Source organism: Sodiomyces alkalinus, assembly GCF_003711515.1.
Source record: "Sodiomyces alkalinus F11 unplaced genomic scaffold SODALscaffold_10, whole genome shotgun sequence".
Lineage (NCBI taxonomy): Eukaryota > Fungi > Ascomycota > Sordariomycetes > Glomerellales > Plectosphaerellaceae > Sodiomyces > Sodiomyces alkalinus.
The window spans coordinates 232,716-258,125 of NW_021167088.1; the positions used below are offsets into that span (position 1 = coordinate 232,716).

At 47.2% G+C, this 25,410-nt stretch overlaps 4 protein-coding genes across 4 annotated transcripts; 2 read left to right on the forward strand and 2 right to left on the reverse strand.

The window, feature by feature from the left end:
- Window positions 1-11,363: 11,363 nt before the first annotated feature.
- SODALDRAFT_328110 (hypothetical protein) lies at window positions 11,364-13,354 on the forward strand. The gene is made up of 3 exons (XM_028610600.1): window positions 11,364-11,990; window positions 12,127-12,323; window positions 12,403-13,354. Exons 1-3 carry the CDS (start codon window positions 11,789-11,791, stop codon window positions 13,036-13,038), a joined length of 1,035 nt encoding a protein of 344 aa, XP_028463531.1. The 5' UTR covers window positions 11,364-11,788; the 3' UTR covers window positions 13,039-13,354.
- A 91-nt stretch (window positions 13,355-13,445) lies between these two features.
- SODALDRAFT_283088 (hypothetical protein) lies at window positions 13,446-14,489 on the reverse strand (the record flags this gene model as incomplete). The annotated part of the gene is made up of 2 exons (XM_028608384.1): window positions 13,446-14,183; window positions 14,307-14,489. 2 exons carry the CDS (start codon window positions 14,487-14,489, stop codon window positions 13,446-13,448), a joined length of 921 nt encoding a protein of 306 aa, XP_028463532.1.
- A 1,260-nt stretch (window positions 14,490-15,749) lies between these two features.
- On the reverse strand, window positions 15,750-19,686 carry SODALDRAFT_352639 (hypothetical protein; the record flags this gene model as incomplete). The annotated part of the gene is made up of 4 exons (XM_028613602.1): window positions 15,750-17,014; window positions 17,054-17,651; window positions 18,037-19,365; window positions 19,564-19,686. 4 exons carry the CDS (start codon window positions 19,684-19,686, stop codon window positions 15,750-15,752), a joined length of 3,315 nt encoding a protein of 1,104 aa, XP_028463533.1.
- Window positions 19,687-21,241: 1,555 nt separating this feature from the next.
- Window positions 21,242-22,630, forward strand: SODALDRAFT_381025 (hypothetical protein; the record flags this gene model as incomplete). The annotated part of the gene is made up of 7 exons (XM_028615143.1): window positions 21,242-21,368; window positions 21,579-21,655; window positions 21,907-21,951; window positions 22,026-22,037; window positions 22,109-22,238; window positions 22,306-22,433; window positions 22,518-22,630. 7 exons carry the CDS (start codon window positions 21,242-21,244, stop codon window positions 22,569-22,571), a joined length of 573 nt encoding a protein of 190 aa, XP_028463534.1. The 3' UTR covers window positions 22,572-22,630.
- Between the last annotated feature and the right edge of the window lie 2,780 nt (window positions 22,631-25,410).

The window sequence follows — 25,410 nt, forward strand, 5'->3', positions numbered from 1 at the left end:
ACTATAAAGGACCGGAAGCCGTCATAACATTTTAATCGATCCTATTCGGTAAGCTAACCTTAACAGCTAATAAGCAGTACGCCCGAGGCAGAAGCTACTTCGCCTAAGGAAAAAGAAGTCGCTTTATCTAAAGAAGAATCATCGTCTAAAGAATCCAGTTCCTCCGACGAAGAGGAAGGACCAGAACAAACTTAATAAGACGACGAAGTAGCCAGCAATCACTCTTCTAATATATCGAATAATAACCGTACCACGAACACCATAAGCACCGCGACGCCTACCACTGCTACTAGAGGAAGTAACGACCTTTAGTAGATTCGCGATATAATCACCTAGCTTTAGGGGGAGAATACGACCCTAAGAGCTTAGCTAAACTATCCTAGAATCGGGGCTAAGTATAGATACCCTATACCCCCTAAGTATAACGGGACTCGAGGGTAGCTTTAGAGCTTTATTACCTAGCTTAGAGGCTATCTCCTATTCTACTAGGATAGTATCCGTATAAAAGAAACTAAGGTACTCTATACCGCGGCACTCCTTATAGGAGATACGCACGAATAGTTCGAGTCTATCCATAGAGACTACCTAGAGAATATAGGAATAGAGATCCTAAGGAAGCCCGGGACCACGGTAATCTTTAAGGACTTCGACGTATTCGTCGAGAGACTTAACGCTATCTTCGGCCAGCCCGATAAGGAATAAGTCGCGGCTAAACGACTAAGCTAGCTACGTTAGATAAAGTTAGCCGCAGACTATACTACGAGATTCTAGTAAATCTCGTTAAAGCTTAGCTACCCGGATAAGCCCCTTATAGATTAGTACTACTAAGGACTTAAGGAAGAAGTAAAGGACGAACTATACCGATTAGACTAACCTAAGACGTTTAGCGAATATACCGCGATAGTAATTCGTATCGATAACCGGAACTATAAATAACGCCGTCAGAAAAAGCATTAAATAAGCGTTCTATTCTACACGGCTAATTCGAAGAAGAAATAATTATACCCACGCTAGTTCGGAAACACCTTATATAGATACTATAGTGGACCTATAAAGCTTGATAACATTAACCGATAAAGCGATAAGCAGGGTAAAAGGGATATAACGAAAGTTAAGTGTTATAACTATAACAGGCCAGGTTACTACGCACGCGACTATTATAAGCCTAAGAAAGAACGACTATAACGATAAGCAAATACGATTAAGAAAGAAAGACCCTAGAAGGAAATTAACGCTGTTAGATACCTAGAAATTTATAGGGACGAAATACTATATATTAACCTCTATTAGGCAACCTACTACGATAACTATTATCTAGTATACTAATTAGGGAAAAACGGAGCTAGGTACTACCCTAAAAGACCCTAGAAGATACTCGCTATAGTATCTAGTAACGAGTACGATAACGACTATAGCCTTAAGATCCCTGACTAGGATAAGGATAAACTAGCTTTATAAACTATCGCGGAAATCCTTTAAAAATACGGATAGACGAAAGAAGAAGCTAAGAGGCAGAAGCAGATCTTAGAAATCCAGAAGGAAGGAGATTATACCCGAAAGAGAATCGCTAAGCTCGAAGAGCAAGATTGGGAAACGGAGTCCGACGGAATCCCGGATAACAGCACGAACTTCTAGCGTTAATCCTAGGAAGTAGCCGACCCGGTTAAGGAAGAAACTATCTAGCTACGGATACTTAACTAGCTCGCGGAAGAACCACTAGGATAAACCCACTAAGTCCGTTTTACTAAACCTAACCTTAGTAAAGCCTACTATATAGTACCGATAAACACTAGCGGGGGGTAGTAATAAGCTACGTGTTAGTAACCTCACCACGCTTAGGAGGACTAAGACACTCTTACCGACTAGGTAGCGAGCCTATAAGGATCGGACAATTAACCACCTAGGCATAATTACTATAAGCACCGGTTAGACGAATACGATACCACCAGCTACGTAATACACGCTTCTAAGAAAATCCGATAACTAGGATAAGACTAAGAAGCTTAGGAATCACGCTTCTAGGTCCTCGACGAACGCCTACGACAGATAGAATAACTTTTAATCCAGTACGGGTTCTAGGATAAGGAAATATCCCTTAAACACCGAGCTAAACAGGCAAAAAACTAGGAGTATACTATCGCTAGGAGTATATAAGAGGCACTCGATAGATATACTCTATAACACGTAGTAGTATAGGGTATTATTATATTAGAATACGACTTAACGAATATAAGATAAACGCACTATTAGATATAGGCGTAGCAGGAAACTTTATCTTACTAGTAGCCGTGAGAAAGTTCTCTATTCCCTAGGTTAGAAAACACCTAGAAAAGGAGTATAAGATTACTCCGTATACGGGAAAGAACTAGTCCCACGAAGAAGTTATTATTAACCAGGAGACTATACACCTTTAGGTTAAAATCCAGAATAAGACTAGAATAATAAAGTTCGATATATACGATATAGGATATAAGGATGTTATCCTTAGTGAACTATAGTTTAACGAATAGAATCCCGATATAGACTAGAAGCTTAGCTAGCTCCGGTGGAGATTAGAGAGTAAGTAGGAGACCACGAAGGAAACCTTACCCGATCCCGATATCCGTCGAAAATAGCAGAAAGACTTACCGACGAAGGAGCCTTAGGGAGACTCAGACAGCCGCCAGAAGTCAGGGACTAAGGCAAAGGAAGTACGAAAGACTTTAAGACAGCAGCGACGGCATAACCACCAACGCGTAACCAATATTATTAAAGGAATCTACTAAATCGTCTAAGCAGAAAAAGGACTAGTAATAAGCGATTATAATAGACTCGCTAAGGTATTACTAGAATACCGTAAATACAGAAAGCTATTTACCGAAAATCTAGAGACCGGATTACCGAAATACCGGCACTATAATCATAAGATACCCCTAAAGGAAAGGACACACCTAAAATTCTTTCTAATTTACGGGCTAAACTAGAAGGAATCAGATACCTTAGAAGAATATCTCGAAGAGATACTAGCAAAAGGCTATATCAGAGTATCATAATCACTAGCAGGATACCCGATCCTATTTATACTAAAGAAAAATAGTAAACTACGACTATATATCGATTATCGATAACTTAACGATATAACTATTAAGAACCGCTACCCACTACCTCTTATCTCGGAGATATAAGATTAGCTAGTTAGAGCGTAATAGTTTACGGCACTCGACTTAAAAGGAGCCTATAACTTAATTAGAATTAAGGAAGGAGAAGAGTAGAAAATAGCGTTTCGGACGAAACGAGGATATTTCGAGTACCTTATTATGCCTTTTAGACTAATAAATACGCCGGCATCGTTCTAAACACTTATTAACGATATCCTAAGGAAGTATCTAGACCACTTCGTTATAGTATACCTAGATAATATCCTAATCTTCTCCAAAACACTCGAAGAACACTAATAACACGTTCACACGATCCTATAACTCCTATAAGACACCGACCTATTAGTCGAACCAGAAAAAGTTCAATTCCACACGTAAGAAGTTAACTTTTTAGGTTATACGATACGACCTAATAAGATCTATATAGCTAAGGCGAAAGTCTAATACGTCTCTAAGTAGCCACGACCCCAGAACGTTCGCGATATTCAGTCCTTTCTTAGACTTATAAACTATTATCGACGATTTATTAAGGACTATAGTAAGATTACTATCCCCTTAACTAAAGTAACTAAAAAGGGACTCGACTTCGAATAGAACGAAAGAATAGAAGAAGCATTCTAAGCTCTTAAAGGAAGGGTCACTAGCGAACCCATCTTAGTAATGCCAGACCCCGATAAAGAATACGAACTCGAAACAGACGTATCCGACTAGGCTCTAGGAGCATAACTCGGACAGCGCGACGCAGAAAGAAGACTACACCCTATAGCCTTTATATCCAAGAAACTCAGTAGACTAGAACTTAACTATCAGATCCACGATAAAGAGCTAATAGCTATTATCGAAGCCTTTAAAGAATAGAGACCGTATCTGTTAGGGATAAGATACCCGGTATAGGTCTACACGGATTATAAGAACCTCGCGTAATTCACCACTACTAAGGTTCTTAATAAACGACAGATCCGATAGGCAGAATTCCTAGCCGAATTCAACTTCTATATTTAATATATAAAAGGGAGCGAAAATAGTCGCGTAGACGCGCTTAGCCGACTAAGGACACCTAACGAATCCCCCAGACGGTAAGCAATACTCTAATAGGAAGGAGAAGCTCTTACCCTGAAGAATAGAGAGGTAAACAGCATTAATCGGATAACCAATATTATATTTAAAGAAGCACACGCCTCGCCGATATATAGATATTAAGGAGTTTATAAAATATACCACCGATTACGATAATAATACGGCTACACAGGAACTAAAGAACAAGTCAGGGACTTTGTTCGTAACTGCGATATTTACTAGAAAGCAAAGAGCAGCCGATATAAACCTTACGGACTACTAAAACCACTGCTAGTAGCAGACGGACTATAGAAATCGATTATAATAGACTTCGTGATAGGATTTCCAGTATCCAAAGATCCAGTAACAGGAACCGCCTACGATAGCATATTCGTGATCGTCGACCGGTTCACGAAATACACTCTTTATATTCTATATATTAAAAACACCATAGCAGAAGAACTAGCAAGTATCTTTATCGACCGACTAATCAGGGATCACGGCGTACTAGACGAAATCATCACGGATAGAGATAAACTCTTTACTAGTAACTTCTAGAAAGCAGTTATAAGCCAGCTAGGAACAAAACACAAGTATTCGACAGCGTTTCACCCTATAATAGACGGATAAACCGAAATTATAAACTAAGTCCTAGAATAGTACCTACGATACTACGTAGGGTATAAATAAGATAATTAGGTGTAATACCTGCCACTTATATAGTTTGTATATAATAGCTCGTTAAACGAGTTAATAAAGAAAACACCGTTCGAAGTAAATTACGGATATACCCTGATAGTATTTAGGAAACCCTTAGAAGGACTAGACGCACTAAGAGCGAAAAAAACAGTTAAAAGCATAAAAAAACTACACGAAGAACTACGAACCGACCTAGAGATAGTCAGGACACGAATAAGCAGGTACGCGAATTAATTAAGGATTAAGGGACTAACCCTTTCGAGGGGGGACCGCGTCTACCTTATTCGAAAAAACATCAAAACACAACGACTAAGCGATAAATTAGATTTTAAAAAATTAGGACCGTTTAAAATCCTAGAGAAAAAATCAGATACGAACTATATTCTATCACTACCTCCGATAATAAGGATACATAATAATTTCCATATCTTACTACTTAAACCAGCACCGAAAAACGCAAAAATAATATAAGACACGATTATAGTCGATACTAGCGATATATATAAAGCAGAACGAATCCTCGACCACCGAGAGACGCTAGACGGTACCGAATATTTTATAAAATAGAAAAACTACGATCACGGCGATAATACATAGGAACCCAGAACTAACCTAATTCATTACAAACAACTCCTAAAGCAATACCGACAGAACTCTATCAGAACCCAGAACCGGACGCCGTAGTCTACACAAAATTAATATCCGAGAAATCACCTATATCCTACGATAGGATCAGATTCTAGTTAATCGTATCAACCGCACCCGCCGCTTATACGTTAACCACCGCTTCGGACTCCTCGCGGTCCGCCGCCTCTAGGGCGTTAAGGGACTCAAGGCCACGGGCCACTATAGTCACACCCTTAGAACGAAGGGACTCCCTCTAACGACGGATTCGGGCTAGACAGGCCAAAGACTCAGAAGCTTCTTTCTATACCTTCTCTAGCGCGCGATAAGCAGACAGAAAGGAAGCCTCGGTCACCTCCTCCTCCGTTTTAAGACGCTCTATTTCCTTATTAATACGTGTTACTAGAGAAAACGGTTAGCGAGGAGGAGCGGCTCGCGGAGAACAGGAAGACACCCACGAGAAGATAGAGGGACACCTAAACTATCGCACGAGCGACCACGACGAATATATTCCTTATAACGAGAGATACTCTCGATTATAAGGCACCGGAAGCCTTTCGACTCGTAAAAGGAATAAGGCATAACTTCTACTCTAGAAAGCTCGATAGTACGCGATAACTTAATTCGGTACTACGTTTTACAGGAAAGCTACGACTTCTGTATACGACCGGATATAATAGTTAGCCGTGAGAGAAAAGAAGAAAACCCAGGGGGTTATAAACCCGGGGTAGGCGACCTATTTATACGACCGCTAGGATAGCGCTTAGAAGAGGGAAGGTAATATTATGGCCAGCAAACCTAATATACACTAAGGGCATACTAGTATATAACGTACTAGGGCGGTCGGCGAACCAGGAGATAACTAGAAGATAGCTTAGGGTAATATCACGTGCTAAGTCACGCGATGGGTGGCCGGTATAGTATGCACCCGTATAGGGAACCTATTAGCATAGGGGGATTACTAGGATTACCAGGGGTCACTTAGTCTGGGAAGTGATCCGGCATAATCCCGAACCAGGAGATTACCAGGGCACCTATAATCCCGTAGATATATAAACCAGAGTATCCTAGGTCTTACTTCTATTAGAGAATAAGACATCGATCAATCTAAGTCTTCACCTGGACTATTAGTCTACGCCTGACTCTACCTTATGAAGAAGACGCCTAGTCTTTACGACGCAACTACGACCAGACACTACGAACAACAGTTACTGCTCTTTAGTTAACATCCTCTTCTTATCTTGAACTAAAACCTCGACGCCAGTCCCCTATCGTCTGCTATACTATAGAGGACCGGAAGCCGTCGTAACAGGAATTTTCTCTTTATTCTCTTCTCCTAAAAATATCCTCTAGTACTACTATTTAAGGTTAGAATATATTTTAAGCCTTTAGCTCCACCGTTACTTAACGGTGGATTATCTACGGCTTTATTTTCTTTAAGCTCCGATCTATATATCACCGATAGTACTATTAACCTACTCGCCTCACCCGATAATCACTACCCACCCTACGGATACTCCGTAACTAGTTATAGCCTAAGGACAGGCCTTATTCCAGGAAGGGGTAGTCTATTAGGTATAGGATATAAGGAAGACTTAGGAGGTACTAGGATATAGTAGTGGACTACGTAGTAGACTACCGGCTAACTAATAAATGGATATTTATTATATAAGACGGGGAGCTAGACTATTCTAGAAGGAAGGGGTCAGCGATTATCTCTCCTCTACACTACCACCTACCTTTAAGATACTCTTCCTATTAACCACCACTTAACCTGTAGTTAGCCTCCCCTTATATAAGACTACGATCCTTATCTATCACTCCCTATTACCCTCTGGTCCTTATCCCTTCGGGGTAGACCTATATCTCCTTCTTGATAATAAGTTAGGATAACGCTATTAGTATTCCCTTAGATTCGGGTAGCGAGTATAACTTAAATAATACCACGGATAAATCGGGCCGTAATCTGCCTAAGAGCGATACTAGGGGAGATTCGGATAATAGCTTTTTAAGCTTTAACCTACGACTAGTACGTAGGCTACTATATAACCAGCGTGATATATCGACTATGTATATACACCACACACACGAGGTACTAAATAAGACGCCCGAGCCCGATACTCCCCTAGACTATTCCTAGCGCCGCTAATAAAAGTAAGCCCCTAGCCCTATATAAGGTATTAAATAACGGCGTAGCTTAACACTCGTATTACTATCTATAAGAGCAGCTAGAATACGGAAGTAAAATCACACTACGCGTGTAGAGCGTATAGGGGTAGTATATACCAAGTATAGGTATAAGCTAGAACTCCGCTTATAGGAACTATAGAATAAGAAGGAGGTATAGGAACTAAAGAGGCAGATACGGGAGCTTAAAAGAGAGGAAGAGCAGGAATAGTAATCATAATCGTTATTTATATAGAGTAACGTATATACGAAGTATATACGGTGTTGAAGTATTAGCTATACATATAGTGAAAAAAATTAAACGCCCGTCTTAGCCTTATTATCGGTATCTACGGGAACCAAAATAGGCGTAAGATTCTTATTCCCTATCTATAATTAGTATAAGTTATATAAATACGGCGTATATACGTAGTATATATAAGGGTAACTACTTACTATTAGAATAACGGGTAGGCTAAGCAGCGGGCCTTACTAACCTTTTTAGTGGCGGGCCTCTTAGTCTTCTTAGCCGCGGTTTCTAGGAAGTATTAGTAAATTTAGGTATATACAGGGTATATACCGAGTAGATATAGGTAACTTACTTACTCGCTTATTAGGCGTTAGCTACTACTCGATATCGTCGATATTATACTAGGCTGGTTAGTATATACATCGTATATATAAGGCTTAGGGGGAGTTATAGATCGTTTAGAGGTAGTAGAAGAAGGTATAACCTAGAAAGCTACGTTAGTAAAGTCGATAGTATATACGACGTATATACATAGGCTAGAATAGCACTATATTTCATCGCTTACTAAGCTTCTAGCGAGCAGAGCGCCGTGGCTTTAGTATCGAAAAAGACACCTTTTTACGGGGTCTTTTAGCTTTCGGAGGGCCTAGGACAGGGCTTAGAACTGCTAAAAGCGGAGGATTAAGGGGCGTCGCGTTATCGAGGTTATCGCATATACCAGGTATATACTTAGTCGTATCTAGGGCGTCGGGTATATCGTCGGGGATATCGGAGAGATCTAATAAGGGGGGCTCTCCGTATATACTTAGTATACACGGGGTTTAAAATATTAAATTCGACGCTCGCTCGTAAACTAAATTAGACTCGGGGGCGGGGGGGGTTTAGTCCTAGGTAGGACTATAGATTCGAACCGAATATCGTATATACTAAGCATATACGCTATTTCTAGAGGCACCGTGGCTTTAGAATTACCCGAAACCGCTTACTTATAGGGAGTTAATAGCAGGGATATAATAACGGTATATACGGCGTATATACCACTAAAGAAACAGGGAAAAAGAAAAAGGAAAATAATAAGGCTATATAGGGTAAGGGAGTATATACGGGGTATATACTAAATATATATAGGAGGAAAATAGGAAAATAGGAAAATAGCAAGGCTATATAGGGTAAGGGAGTATATACGGGGTATATACTAGATATATATAGGAGGAAAATAGGAAAATAGGAAAATAGTAAGGCTATATAGGGTAAGAGAGTATATCCGGGGTATATACTAGAGAGGAAAAGTCACTAACCTCGCGATAGAAACGATTACTAAACTTCTCTCGGAATTCGGGATATTTAGCCCTATATAATATTAGCATATACGATACCTATACTAAGGATATAGGTCACTTACGCCAACTCCTTAAAGCGATCGGTATATTTATCTATAAAGCTATTAACAGGACCACGACTCTATTATATTAGTATATACGTAGCGTATATAAGGTATAGGATCGCTTACCCTGGCTTAAAAGTATACTCGGTATTCCGCTATCCTTTAGACTAAACCTAGAGTTTAATTACGCTAAGAATATTAGCGCTATATATACTTCGTATATATATAGGTTATACGGGGTTAATCACTTACTTTATACTAGTAACCTACTCGGCCTGGCTAATATTAGTTTAAGTCGTACCCCGTAGTGCTTTAGGGTAGTAATTACGAATATAACGATAAAACTAAAAGATATATTAGGTATATACGTAGTATATACTATAGGTATACTTATAGCGGGTTAATCCTTAAAACTCTTTCTATATATTATAGTATTACCGTTAATAATAATATCATACCTATTATAAGTTAGTACTTAGTATATATTAGGCATATACAGAGTCACTCACACGCCAGTATTAACCTTTAATATCTTAACTATACTGTAAGGGGCTAAGATAAGTGTTAGTATATATAAGGTATATACCTAATCGACGACTTACTAGAACTATCGATTTCTTCCTAGCTAATATTAGGATAAGCTAAACTATATAAGTATATACGACGTATATAGTATACCTATATAACTTACCGCCGCCTTTAAAGCCCTTAAGCGTATCCGGGACCCAGCTAGTATTATTATTAGGAATCGGTCCTATTATATTAGTTAAGTCCTAGGCATATACCCTGTATATGCTTACTATAGTGGTACTCTAGTCCTACGACGGATTCATCGCGTTATTAACCCCATTACCAGTAAAGGTATCTATATTAGCGGCTATCTGTATATAATCAGTATATACCTATTATATACTAGGGTTATTCGAACTTATTATTGGTTTCGGCGGTTACGGCGGCTACGGCGGTTAACTTAGTGATCTTTTTAGAAGTATATAGTTAGTATATATATAGTATATAGCTCGAGGATAACTTATTTATAGAAATATCGAAAAAAGAAACTAACGATTATCAGTTCTCGAGATAGAATCTAATAAATAATATAAGCAGGGTATATACTAGTAAAAACAGAATAGCTAGGGTAACTAGCTTACCTATAAATAAAGTTATTATAGAAAGGAACAATTTTTACCTATAGCGTAAGGGTAGAATCTAATTAGGTAAAGTAGGCTATAAGTTATACCTAGACCCACTATAGTTTAAATAGCTAATAGTATTCTATTATTCTATAGCTAATAGTCTTATAGTACTATAGTACTATTATACGTATAGTAGCTCGCTGTTTTCTAACTATATAAATATACTATATATAAATTCGGGTAGCTCTATAGCTAGCATATGCTAAGCATATGCTAGCCGAGGCCTATACAAACTCTAAAGTGGGTCATTTTCGAGGCCTATACAAACTAGCCCGAGGCCTAGGCAAACTATACACTCCAGACGTGAATTAAAGAAGTTTAAAGTCCAATCATTGAGCTTCTGAGCTCCAGAGAATACTGGGTTTCTGAGATAACTGGGAAGGCATTGATGATCATGGATTGGCAGAGAAGGAAGCGTCATATGAAGTACCTGGGTACAGTAGCCTCATAAAAGAATCAAAGCACTTTACATGAATATAACGTGGAGATTGCTTTGGGCGTTTTGCTCACTACCTTAGGTAAGGTACCTTAGGGTAGCTGTACTCTTCTTCTGCTCGAAGTACCTGATACGTGGGGCCAGTATTATGGGTACATTAGTAATAGAGAGAACTCTGGTTGGTCAGATTATTCCGCTGCTCCTCGGGAAACGGTGGGTGGGCTGAAGGAGCACAGTGTAAGAATGTGGAAACCGTCGGGTTGTTGAGATATTAAGAGGAAGGCTCAAACGATAATAATAGGCGGACCGTTCTAGGCTCAACGATGGGTGCCTTGTGGTGGGGCGCAGCGCTTAAAAGCAGACAGTACGGAGTACCTAGCTACTACATTGTACGCACAACATCTCAACAGGTCATGAAACGTTCGCCTCGGTTTCTTTTACAGCCGACCTGAACATGAGGCCATGAGCAATGATCTCCAACAACCAACATATATCACAGTGCCGCGGGTCAGGAGTCTGGACCTGATAGACTGGTTGCCTTATGGCTCAAGATGGCAGTGTAATCAGGCTTCCTAAGCTCCGCACTGCCTCCCCCTACACGTCGTTTAAGGGCAAAGGGGAAATCTCCGACCATTCAGAGGGAGATAAATAGTGACTTGCCCAGAGAGCTGCTAATAACTGATTGAACTCCAAATCCATCCTCTCACATTGCGCACGCATATTATTTCACCACTTCTCCTTTCGTTTGCTCCCCTTCGCTACTCTTACTGCCTATCCCATCTTGTTCATCTATCACATTTAAAAAAGCCTCTCAGAACACTGCAAATACACGAAGCTACAATGGCAGTTCGGTCTGAGCAAGTCGATTGGGCCAGGCTCAAAGCCTACATTGCAGCAAAGGAGGCCTACGAACAGCAGCACGGCTACCCAGCGCCCCTCTCCGAGTCGGAACAAGAAGCTATCAAGATTCTTATCCCGCCGCCACGCCCTCGCATAGAAGATGCCGTGTCGGACAAGACCAATTGGTTGGGTCTTCTCAATCGTTTGTCCCCTTTTCTTTATTCTTTTCTATGGTCAATATATATATATATATATATATATATATGGTCGATGAAGACTTCTTTTTCGATTTGTATTCAGGATCACCAGAAAATACCCAGACTAACGCGCTCAACAAGACTATGCCCAGACCAAATACGTATCCACCGCGGGTCTTGAATTCACTTACGGTTCTGTTCACCTGCCCAAGGCCAAAGGCTTCGACGTTGCCTGGAGTTGTCTTTGCACTGTTCCTGACATCGAGGGCTCTTTTCCTTCTCCCGGGTATGGCATGGAGTCGGATGAGACCGAAGCCCCTGTCTTCATGAAAAAGCAGGTCAGTAACATATCCCTCTTGCCTCCACTGTTCTCCTCCTTCCTTTCACTAGAGTGGTGGCTAAGGATGGCGACAATAGGATGCTAAGCAACATGCTGCAAAATGGGCCTGCGACTACCTCATCAAGAACAACTTGATGCCCTCCAGCGGCTCGCTCAGCCCGCCATCCCTTCTCAGTCCGGCAACGACCCCGTCCAAGAGGCCGGCGTCGCCCCCTAGTCTGCGGACCCCGTCACCAAACCCCTCGACTGCCCAGGCCAACGCTACCCAATCACTCGCTTTGGGAAAGAAGAGGCATGCGACCCCGGTCAACATCGCCAGCAGCAGCAGCAGCAGCAGCAGCAGCAACGGCGGCGCAACCAGCACGGCCGGCGCCAGCCCGCCCAATTGCCGAGAAGAAGACCAGTCGACGGCTGTGGCAGAAGTGGCGGCCCTAGCCAAGGCTCTTCGCCTCCCCGTTCCTCGGTATCAATTCGTCGGGGTCCTCGAGAAGGCCGACTTCTGGAGTGTCCGCGTTGACTTCCACGACAGCCCTATGTTCCCCATTGATCTCGGCTCCGTGGACGAAGTGTATACCAAGAAAGCGGCCAAGGAGAAGAGCGCTGAATTGATAAAAGACTGGATGGAGAGCATGCGTTTCCGGAAGGACCAGACTGTGCGCGAGATGCTGCAGAGGGGGAAGACAAGACGTGAAGTGGAAGTGGGGGTGAACTAAACAGGGTTTCATCTCTCTTTCCTTTTCCCATTCTACTTTATTTCATATTTTGGCATCTCTCCGTCTTTTCTTCCACGTAGAGGGGTGCAATTTGGATTCTCCTCGATGAATCATATGTGCGTATGACCGAGGCGAGAGAAGGGATAGTAAGCGGGTGTCTAGATTAGGAGAGCAAAAAAAGAAAAAAAAAATTCAATCAAGATAACATCATGAACTCTTTTTTTTTTCTTTAATTTTTTTTTCTTTAATTTTTTTTTCTTTCTTTTTCTTTTCCGGAGATATGATGTGACTCTCTCTCCCAGATAATAAATTTTTGATGGATCATTTTCTCGGTCCACTAACACCATACGCAGTATCAGTCCAGAAATGTGTGGCTCTCAGGATATATCTCTAGACACGCCGTATCATCATGCCCTTCCCCTTCCCCGACCTTTCCCTCTCCCACCTCCTCCTCCCCGTCCACCTCCCCTAGACCCCGGCGGCACCCTGCCTTTCACACCGGCAGGGATCTCCCCAACTTTAACCCCGTCCTGCCACAACACAGGCACACCAGCCACCCTAGGCACCACCTCCTTAAAAAACCGACAGGGGACGAACCCTTCCGCATCACCCTCGGTCAAGACAACCCCGTTCTCACTAATCCACCAACTAATCCCCCCTTCCCTGAGCGACGCCTCGATGTCAACGTAGACCAGGAGCTCGCTGTCCCTCCGCATGCCGCTGACCTCCCGCGCCGCGTCCTCGGGCAGCGCGGTGGCGAAGTGGACGTGGTTGCGGCCCATGCGCTTCAGGCCGCCCGAGGCCTCGATGGCGGGCCACACGGCGAGGTAGGTCCCGTGGAAGACGCTGGGCGGGATGTTCCCTTCCTCGAGCGTGATGGGGCGGAGGAGTGCCGCCGAGTCGACAGTCTTGATGCTGTGGCCTTGGTTGGCGCGGATGAGCCAGTCCGCAGGATCGGCGGAAGGGTCGGGCATCCGCATCGACGTCGCCGTAGAGTCCTCGCTCGGTGGCGCCGGTGAAGAGGAAGGCGACGATGCAGAGGGGTTGGCGGTCTTCATGGCAAAACGCGTCTTGTCGGACGTGGTGATGACGTTGACGATGTCTTCCACCGTGACTTTCAGGGAGCGGATAGGTCCGTGAGCTAGCTGTAGTTCGTTTGTCTTTACTTTAGTCTTTGTGTTTCGGTCCATAACTTACGTGACCTTTTCGAATTTTATCTTCCGTTTGGGCCTGCTAGGGGGACGGGAGGAAAGAGACAAGTCACTCACCACCTTGTCTAGAGGAGCCCAACCCCCGGCGTCCAGCTTGATCCCCGCGTTATCCGCCTGATGCCGTAAAAGACGTGACAGCGCCTTGGATACCAGGACATTCCGATTTTGCGGCCTCCCGCTTCCCCCTTTCCCTCCACGTCCTCCTCGGTGTCCTCCAGCGCCCTTCCCACTTCGCCCCATACTTAGTTGGTCCTCCAGCTTCAGATGGTCCAGGCCCGCAGCGCTGTCTTGAACGAGAAGATCATCGCTTGCCATCTTGTGTCTGCGTCTGTGTCTTGTTGATGAGAACGAAGTGGTAGTACTGAAAGCTGCAGCAAGAATGGCGGTACCGAAAGCTGTGGCCGTAGCAGTATAACCCTCAAGTTGCAATATTTTCTGGCAGATAATCAAGCCGACTGCTGCTGGCTGTGGTACTAAAGAAAGAGTCGGTTCAGGTGTTTCTGTGCTTCTCCTTCTTCTTGATCTGCCCGTCGGCGCAAGATATGTTCGACGGATGGTGACGGGAGCAGACTTCGATATAGCGAAAATATTGCGCAAGGCTTGCACTGTGAGACTCAGCGCCAGCATATATCACATATTATCCCTGGCTGAGATGATATGAACGACAGCTAAGTGTCTGTGAAAAGAAGCTGGTAGGGAAAAAGATAAGAGCGAGGCACGGAGTCTTGCGGACGAGTGATTGAATTCCCTTCATCAATTGCTGGTACTGGCTTCCCGTACGAAGTACACAGTACGGATACCGCTCCAGACTGTGTTTGGGAAGGTGGGTCTTTGGGAGGAGTGGCTTCACTGAATCACAGCGGACCAGCCAATGAGATCTAAGCTTCCGTTTTCCTCCGAGAACATCAAAAAGTCTTCATTCCCAGCCAACTCGCCGTCTCTCTTGTTTACTACCTTGATCGCTTCCTGAAGAAACATACCGACCCCCATGTTCTCCTTCAAGGGACCCAACATGATGTCAAAAGCCTATCTCTACTCCCCTGTCATCTTCGTCTTCCTCCCTCGAGCTTCCAGGCCCTGCCTCTCCCAACTCACATCTCGTCTCTCCACGTGGTATGTGGCTATTGGTATATAAACATTCCGCCACCGAGCACTATAGTCCGAGACCATGGCCCCTATAAAGAGAATAAGCACAAGGCCGTCCGTCCGTCCGTCATGGCTCGTCGTGGGAAGTCCAAGTGCAATGCGGTGACCATGAGGAAGCATTAGAAGAAGAAAGAAAAAGAAAAACGAAGGAAGAAGAACAAAAGATCGGCAGTAACAATGTCCAAAAAAAAAAAAAAAAAAAAAAGAGGAAACGAAAAGAAAAGAAATATGCATACGAAACAGAACATGCCAGGCAATGACAACGAAATCATAGACGCCCTACGCAAGAAAAGACAATGCTATTGATACATTTCAGTCATGCCGTATGTGGTCGATGTTCATAAGACCCCATCGTTATCTGTAGCCACCGGCTTGTGCCGAGGCTGACGTGCTCGTCGAGTGGCTTTCGCGGTTCGGTCGGCGCAACAGGCTTGCCGTCCGTGTGAGTAATGAGCCTTGTCGTTGTCCCCGGTCCTCTGGTAGTTTATCCGCGACGTTGTTGTTGGTGTCGCGGTCGGCGGTAGATCGTTCCAGGTAGCGCCGCCCACCGAGTGCGGAAGGTGTTGAGGGTGTGGCCAACCGCGACGAGTTCAGCATTGTCGACCCCACCCTTCTTCGAGGGAGCGCCGAAGACGCGAGAGTAATGGTCTCCGTCGAGCTCGGGGATATGTAGCTGTGGGACACGGCCCGAGAGGATGCTAATTCCGTGCCCGCCCGGGATGGCGCGCGAAACCGATGCTCCTCTTCGTCCCCTTCGTTGGTATTTCGTCGCTCGCGCAGCAGAGACGTCTTGCGACCATCTTCCGGCTCCTCTGTTCCGGCCCGCCGCGTCCTGAGGAGCATCGAGGATCGACGTCCTTCCTCAGGCTCCTCGGTTGCGGCTCGTCGTGTGCGACCAATGAGTAAAGACGACTTTCGCGCAACAGTGGACGGTGGCTCCGCCGCCGCCGCCGTTGTCACCACTGCCGAAGAACCCGCGGTACTCGCGAGACGAAGCGTGGGAAGGTTGCTCGCATTTAGCAGCGAGTTTCTTCTCTCCTCGAGCTTGGATAGCGCACGCGGACTAGGCATGCTATTCTGTCCAGACGCACTGCTTTCGTTGGTCAAACTGTCCCTGCGCTGATGCGTCACGACACTAGGGAAATTCTTCGTTATTGTCGGTGTCGTCGGACCGTCTCTCAGAGGCGTGTTGTTAGCCTGGACAGTCACTGTTCGAGTCTGCGACGGCGCAGCCTCTTCGGTGAGCGCTAGCGCAAGTTCGGTCAGGCTCCGGCAGATAGCCTCTGCCCGGCGCCGTAGCTGCCGATCTGTCACCGTAGCTCCCGTACCGATGGCGCTCGCCCCGCTCGAAATCGGCCCAGGCTGCCCCGCCGTTCCCATCATGGCCACCAAAGCAGTCGCATCCGATGCTGCCGTCTCGAGTGCCTTGGACACCTCCGGGCTCAACAGCAGTTTACTCCGATTTACAGCAGACTGCAGCACTGGTTGTTGCTGCGAGTCGCGTTGCGAGGACGTGGTGCTACTCGCGTCCCCGTACGCTGTCGCGGCATGACCCGAAACGCGCTTGGGTGACGTGGATACGGTCGTGTTTGTGGCCGTCGGTGGTCGCTCGTCCAGTACTTTGTGGATGGCAGCGCTTGACGTTGAAGGCAACTTACCCGTCAGCTCCAGCCGATGGATTCGTGACTTCAAGTCGTCCAACTCGTCCCACACGGTTGATGGCGCGGTAGTTGACGCTGTCGACTCCGTTCCTTCGAGTCCATGGTTATTGTCATGGTGCAGATCTTGACGATGCGGTTCCGCTGTGCGAGTCGCAAGAGGCGACGAGTTGTAGGTGCGGGAGTGGCCGTAGGGCAGGTGAGTCTGCTTGTAAGTAGAGCTGCGGTAACCGCCACTGCTCTCTGTTACGGAAGTTCTTCTCCGAGAATAAGAGGAATTTTCCGTTGTTGCATCCTGGTGGGTGAAAGACCTGGGCGTGATGGGAGATGCCCGGTAGCCCGTGGTTGACACCCTTGACACGCGGCTCTCTTCAGCAGGATGACTTGAAGCCGCCTTCTCTCTCAACAAGCCACGGTAAGGTGCGCCCCGTACCACGATTTCACTTGCAACGTCATCTTCAGCCGGTCGAGATGGTGCGTGCGACGCCTCTTGCTGATCCGATAGGCGACGGGTAACGCGAGGTGGGGAGGCGGGCTGGCGAGAGGAGGGCACGGCTGCAGAGAGGGGTCGGCGATGAGATGATTGGGTGATCCGAGACTGGTCATGCGTCAGTTCCAGGCCACGCATAACGGGAAGTCAAGAGGATGCTTCATCAAGGCAGTGATAGAAAGTATGAGATGAGGTAAAAACAAACGGCAAAAGTCGCGGGGGACTGAGAGATTGATGGCTTGAAGAAAATAATACTGGGAGCAAGCGACGAGCGACCGAGTCGCGATGGAAACTTATGATCGGGAGACGGGAACCAAGGGCGCAAACAGACAAATGATTGACCGGGTGGGCACGGTCGTCATAACAAGCGCTAAATCAACTTGAAACATACCAAAAAGAGAAAAAGGATGGTCCAGGGTTCGAGAAGAACGACGGAGGGAGCGGGAGAAAGGAAGAAGAGAAAAGGACGAAAGAGAAAACACGCTCCACTTACGATTGCAGGAGCATCGTCCGCAGCAGAACCACGGGAAGCAAAACCGCGGTCCGTTCGTCGTCGGGGGGCTTCCTCTCTAGCAATCTTCATAAAAACGTCGCCGGATGTATCATCGCCATCCATGGAAGTGTCCCGTTTTGCCGAGTCTGGCGGACTCCTCTGCGAGACGTCATCGTCCGGTCTGCCCTCGAGGGCTCGCAACGTGCGGTCGCGCTGATTGAAATCGGCATAAGAGTAATCGTCGCCGGAGGAATCCCCGGCATGGATCGAGGGAGAAATCATCTCAAAACTGGAGCTGCGGCGGGATCCAGAAGAGCGAAATGATCGGATTGGCGCCACGCGGACGGATCCCGTTGGCACACTGGCTCCGGGTGGTCGGAAAGAGAGGGGCGGCCTTGAGCGGACGGGTTGGCGCCTTTCATCGGTCGGGCTTTGGTGTTGCAGGGACTTGGGCAGGATGAGCTCGCGTTGGCCCTGAGTCCACTCCTTCGTTTTGTGTTCGCCAGCAGACAGCCGCGTCGCTTGCACCGCCTCAATACGGTGCGAGCCAAACGTTCCTGGGGTCCGTCTATACTGAGGCTTGGTGCCGGTGGAGGGGCTCTCGCCGTCGAGCGATTTGTGTGCCGCGTGTGACCTGGAAACACCGACAACGGGCGAATCGGGAAACGATGCAGGTCGTGTGGTGGTGACGGCCGCAAATTTCGACTCGGCAGCAGGCGTGGGTCTCGTGGAGGATGTATCGGAGGTCGATGCTCGAGATGGAGGGCTCTCGCGGGCCGGTGGAGGCAGTTCCGTCCGATCGTCAGGATCCGAAAGGTTTCCAGTAGGTGATCGAGGATTGGGTGAGGAATGCGGGAGATGATCAGGGTGAGACGTCGGCGGGGGTTGATGATGCGTTGTCGTGGTTGCTGGGCGGGGTGGACTCGGCCTTCCCGCTTTTGTTGTCGCAGTCGTGGTGCGAATCGACTCGTTATTTTCGCGTGGGTCAGACGGGTAGGTGTCCTCGTTTTCGGGGCTTCCATCACCTAATATGTCATCCGCAAAGTGGCTGGACCTGGTGTTGTTGCAAGTGTGGCTTGAGGCGCTGTCACGAGTGCCCGGACCACCAATAGGAGCAATACCATGACCCACTGCGACCGACATGGAGCGCTGCACACACTCCAGCGAGTCAACGCTCACTGGCTGCTGCTGCTCCTGCTGCTGCGAGTTCGGGTTGACCATACCGTATGCACTGCTTCCACTTGGTTCTGATGATGCTAGCTCAGAGACACTGGTAGGATCGCTGGGGTCTATTGATCCCAACTCGGGTGAGATGGGGGACGGGGGGAACTGTAGTTGTCGAGGGTGATTATGCAGAGATGGCAGCGATAGCGCCTGTTGCTTGTGTAGGTCGGCGAAACGAAAGGCAGGAAGCTTGGACGAGTTGTGGTTCTGCCGATGCGCATGGTAAAGCTCCGGTTCGGAGGAGCGAGAAGATACGGACGAGGCAGATGGAGTAATATCGGCGTATGAAGATGGCTCGCTTACGCCTCCCCCAGTTGGCAGCGACGAAGAGAACGGCACGGTCGGTAGAGGGTCTCGTGAACTGAAAGCCAGGTCGGTGCTGCCGTGGGTGTGTCTCGCTTCCAAGGTGGTGACGGTAGTTGGCATTGTCTCCCAGCAGCGCCCGAATGAGGTGGTCTTCTACTCCGACTGGTTCGTCCGGCTCACTTGGACGGCAGTTCAGTTCGCTGGTCAGGGATGTCTGTCGCCAATCTCGAATCGAATCCGGAGATGTCTCGCGGTTTGTCTCCCGGGCGTCCCTATCCAAGAATCTCCCTGCCTCGTCGCACCACAGGATCACTCATCCGTGTTTGTTCTGCTACGCTATGCAAAAGCGCAGAAAGCCAGAGCAGTAGCTAGAACCCGTGTAACAATAATCAATGCGCTTTTTCAACGCAATCACTGCCGGGCAGGGAAGCCGTCTTCGTCACAGTGATGTCGTTTTGCACCGGAACCTGACTGGGAGGGGACGACCCCCGCAAAATCCTTCCCGTTTTCGGTGACTTGAGACAACTGCGTGCAGATGCGCCGGTGACTGAGTCTTTATTCTTCACGCTTCCGGTAAAGAATAGGTGAAACACGTCAAAGGGCGTATGGAGAATTAAATGGTAGATGGGACAGAGGAGATTCTGGTCGGTGGCGATGGATGGGGTCGTGCTTCGGAGGAAAGTACGGAAGTACTCGAGGTTGTATTAGTTCGTGAGGGTAGAATCGGACGCGAATTCAAGGGTGAGGCGGCCGCGGGGTGTCAGAAAGAAGGGCGCGGAGGCAAGAGAGAGTAGAGCGCGTGCGTGTGTGTGGGAGTGCTGCGTCTGTAGTGAGTGAAAGAGAGCACAGAGATAGAGAGCGTCGAATTGCCGTCGTCGGTTGAATGCGAATGGGGAAAAATGTCGTCAAAAGAGGGACTCAAAGTGGTATCATGACTGAACCGACGCCATAAAAGGTAAACCCAGGTTCTGGACGAAGGAGATAGCAGGAATGGGACTCGTAAAGGCGACCGAGGCAGCCTGGAGAAGAAAGGGAAAGACGACAAATTCTGCGCGAGTTTGGCAATAGAGGAAAGGAAGGAGAAGGGCCCGGGAGGAGGAGGAGAAGTCGGACCAACCAACATGCCCTGGGCGTCCTAGAGAGTCGTAACTGGCGAGGTAACTTGGTCTGATTCGCTTCGCTATTAGGTAGGTAGGTCCGTGACATTCTTCCGCTGGTGGTCTTTCCTCAGGGGCGCGTCCTAAAGCGGAAGAGGGGGTTGTATGGAGTACCTTGAGGTACAAGATAGGGAAAAAGTGACTTATCCCACCCCACCTTACTAATCTCCACTCTATGAAAAAGTGTCTAAACCGTGGTTGAGAAAGTACACTAGCCGTTTGATAGGTATGCTTAAGTACTCCATACACCGTCCACACCAAAGACCACAAAGACCTCGAGCTTTCCGGTAGAAAGGAACCGACAAGCCCACCCGTACGAATAACGTACATACCTTAGAAATACACGTACATATTCGTAAACCAACCCTGTTCTGGGATCCCCTACCAGTCGTACGAAGTACAATAATACTTCCATTATTACCTTAGGTATTCATTTAAGGTACGGATAAGGTACGGATAAAGTACTGTATCTCAGAAATCAGATCTCACCAAGTGGCAGCCAGCGTTAAGGTAGCATCATGAATGGATATGGATACTCTATCTCCAGTAAGTTGGTACCAAGCCATAACATCCCCAGCCCCTACTTATTCGCCTTCATGCCCGGCCATCATTGCAAGACCAGCACCGGATCAGTCCATGAGACCAGTGAATTGTAGGTAACCGTGCCATAGAGATCACGGTCTGCGGGTGTACATATTAGCGTATGTGCCTTATGTATGCTCCACATGCAGAAGCAAGCACACAGCACGCGTGTGCGCATAATTCGACTTGGATCCCCAAAGAATCTGGCCCACTGCCACTGGATAATAACTAAGGTACCTTACCTTACATAATACGGATGCTATGTACAACCAGAAACCGTCCCGCCAACCACCAACGGCATAGGTGGGAGTCTCTTCACTCATCTCAACTCCGAAGACTTCGAAGACTTCGTACGTTGTACTCCATACGAAGTACCTACTGGACCCACTACCCCGACCCCTCGTGGCTGGCGTTGCACCCGCTGGTCGGATATTTTGCCCATGGCGTAGTTGCACTATCGATCCGCCGAGATCTAGCGATGTAATCGTACGAATTATCAATACTCCGTAATTTTCGTCCACATGGAGTCCGAATTGAACTTTACGGTTCGACGAACACGGTTCGACGAACACGGTTCTGCCAATTGCCCATCCCCATCCAGGTGCCGCTGCAATTCACCGAGACGTGCAGGAAGGCTCCGTACGTTGTATGTGCAAAAACGGAGAGCATGGAGAACATGATATGCAAGGCATTCACCCCAACATTGAACAAAACAACAAGGCTTTGTTTGGGGTGCGAATACATAGTCCATACAACGTACGTAAAAATTCAGAATTGTCCCTCCTCGGCTATTGCATCAATAGCCAGTCTTTCTCGAACAACAGGGTTCCTTGTCCGCTGCCAACATCCTAAGCGGGAAGTTCCCTCGTTCTCGATCCAAGCTCCCCAGCCTCCCTTCGATGTTTCGATGTTTCGACGTTTCCTCGGCTGCGGGTGGATTCGTGACAGGGTCTCCTGTGGCCTTAATCTGGAGTACTCCCTTAATCTGCACGTCCTTCAGCGGACCGTCTCAGAAATGGAGCCTTGCAGGGCCTGCACGGCCGCCAACTATCCAAGCACTTGCACTTGCAGCTCGCAACTTCCTTCAGGAGGCGGGCTCTGTTGTCAGGACAAACAGTGGAGATGGGGGTGCCAAGCCAGAAACAATCGAAAACAGACGAAGAAAAAAATGGAAAGGGAAACAAGCCAAACATCGAGCCGACAGATGCCTAGGAGAGTCATGGTTGCCGTACCGGCATGAACGTTCGCCTGCCAACTTCCCGATGATGTCTGCTGTGCTGTGACTTTTCCCTCAAGGGCTCCTCTGCAGAATCTGTGGCGCACGCATCAGAATGATGGGCAACCTCGTCAGCCGAACACCCACATTGAGTTCTACTTCGTACATAATACTTCTCAGGCGATCAGTTTGTGGTGTTTCATTCTCACCTTTTCCATATGATTGGGCCTGTCATTCAAGGAAGCTTCTGTAACAGCCCGCAGCGACATGCACCAGAAAGGGGCATGCATGTGTGCCTGCATACACGCATGCAATCCTTTGGTGGGGATGTCCTGGGCGCTGCGACGGCTCGTGGCAACCGTACAGACTTCGAAATGGATCCAGCTTAACTTCCACTACCTACCTACATCGTACTCTCTATCGTTGTTCCTGTCCATTTCGAAATCCTCCCTTCTCTGAGCTCAGTCATCAAATCCTGGCCTGGCAAATTTGCAGTCTCCCAACTCTCGCACATTCCCCTGTGAAACACCTAGCCAATATACGTAGATCAACCAACAATCCCAGAGTAGTATCAAGGTCCTGGTCTGGGTTATTATGGACCAGCACTGGGCGCTCTGAAGGGTATCTTAATGAGTCTTAATCCGCACAACGACCCGAACAAGCATATGACTGGTAACTGCAAAGGGGCTCTATAGGTATCTCATGCGAGCTCTACCTACGAATCCGAAGGCCCGTCCAGCATACGAGGCTCTCTCGCGCGTCCCGTCACCATCAGAACAGTTCTTGTACTGAGACCCGGTTACAACCCGCGGGAACGGTTTCCAATAAGTGCGATTTGGTGGTAGGGTGTGCGCAGAAACTGGCGGCCCGTCCCGCACCGCAAGTCTCACAGGTCCAATGAAGGGCGTTTGAGAATAGACACAATGAACCGGCCTATGTTGTCAAGTTAAAGGCCACAGTTCGATCTTCGTGGGCTATCTGCTATCTGGAAACCACAAGAGAGATACACTTCCGAGTTACGTGCCCATGTCTAGGGCTTACTATGAACTCAGGGGACAACCCGAGGTGACCTTACTGCCAGATGCCGTGAAAAGCTCAGAGTGAGGCTATCGCCAGCGAAGGGTCGAAGTCCCATGCAGACAGCGAGGATATCAATTTTCGCAGACACCCCCAAAGACCGGGGCTGGCCAGACTAGATGGAGGCTTCCTAAAAGACTAACCCCCTAGGGCAGTACACGTGAAATGCACAGAAAGTCTGTGTGTCAATATGGCACACTTCCCTGAACATGCCGCGAAACTCCAGTTTGGAGATGGATGAGGGGCACCAACTCGATCTTTGTTGGAAGACATTTTGTGACCGACCACCGTCTTCAAAAGACTGCGTTCTTTGAGACTCCGCGGTATCCAGATAGTAATGTTTCCCTCCCTCTACCGTAAGTACAGCAGAGTCGCCATGCGGTAAATATCTCTACAACTTGCTTTGAACGCTTCATAGAGACGAAATATAGTCACGACAAGCCCAATTCTCTACCTGTTACAGGCCAGCTTTCTCGAAGAACCCTACCTTGAGATTTATGTCACTTGCTCGGTCATTGTCTGTGCTGGTCGAGGATGACCTACTGTTCAGCAGCTGAAGAGGCTCGGGTATCCTTAGTCGTGTCCATTGTGCCGGTACCAAAACTGGCCGCCTCATCCTGTTATCCCTACTGAGCGCCTTCGTTATTTAGTAAGGGTCCATAGATCGAGAGTATATCAAGATCGAGAGCATCTCACCAGCGAGAGCCATGAGTCGCCGCTGAATAGCCGCAGACGCCTAGCATAAAACGGACAAGCCCAAGTACAGCCGTTTGAAATGCCCTGTGAGGCCATAATGTAAACACGGGGGTCGAACGCGGTGCTTTAGCACTGGTTCGGCGTTCCGTATCTGTTGTAACCCGCACGGTGGCCATTATCCTTTTCTCACCAAGCGGTCCTCGGCACGTTGAATCAGAAACTCCTGATGGACTTGGGTAGGTGATGATATGGACCCCATACGTTCAACGTGGGCCGTCAGAGCGCGGAATTTAAACTCACCTGTGTGTAGAATTGCTTGAGATTTGGTCTTTTTTGTTTTAATTTTTTTTTCCAGAGCACTAGACAGTCATGACTTCTGGTCCGAGTTAACACGCCTGGAGCCTTGGGGACTACCTAGATATTGGGCACGGGGTTAGCATCTTGAACCCGCAATATGGACTGGAGTTACGAGGACAGAGGGGGGACAATGCCTGCCGGTGAGATAGCGGCGCCATGGCATCTTTCTCTGGCGACGCTTTGGGGCATACTCTGCTTAGCAAGATACAGCATTGATTTACTTGAAATAAGTAGTCATCGCGTACTCAGCTAGGTTGTCATATCCGTAGAGCCAGTCTAAGGCAGCACAACGGGATAGGGGTAGAGCGGCTGGATCCACGCGTTTCTTGACGTAGGATCAAGCAGTTCTACAGACTACGGGTACCAGTGACTGCTTGGAGTTAGTACCACGCAGCAAGTACATGTGTCCATGAGGCGTGTCAAAGCTGAAGTTGACTGAACGTACTGCCTGGGTCCGAGACTGACACGACGGATGACGCTAAGCTGAATGGACCCCGAGTCTTTGACGAAGGCTGGACTTTAAAAGTAACCCACCACTAAGTAGGTGATCGCAGCGTAGGTATCTCATATCTTCCTGAAAAGGGCACGGCGAGGAGAAGACCAACGGAGCTTTACACAGAGATCCGTAAATTCAGGACCCCGTTAATTTGGGGATGTATTCGGACGCACGACGGGCTTTCCTAAACGGGCACCCCACAAGGAACATATCGCGTCCGTTTCCCAGCCGTGATCCGTATATTCGGAGGGCCAAGTGATAAT

Coding starts and splice junctions, on each gene's coding strand:
- SODALDRAFT_328110 (XM_028610600.1), top strand. CDS start 11,789: ATGGCAGTTCGGTCTGAGCAAGTCGATTGGGCCAGGCTCAAAGCCTAC. Junction 11,991..12,126: donor TTGGTTGGGTCTTCTCAATC/GTTTGTCCCCTT, acceptor GCGCTCAACAAG/ACTATGCCCAGACCAAATAC. Junction 12,324..12,402: donor CTGTCTTCATGAAAAAGCAG/GTCAGTAACATA, acceptor TGGCGACAATAG/GATGCTAAGCAACATGCTGC.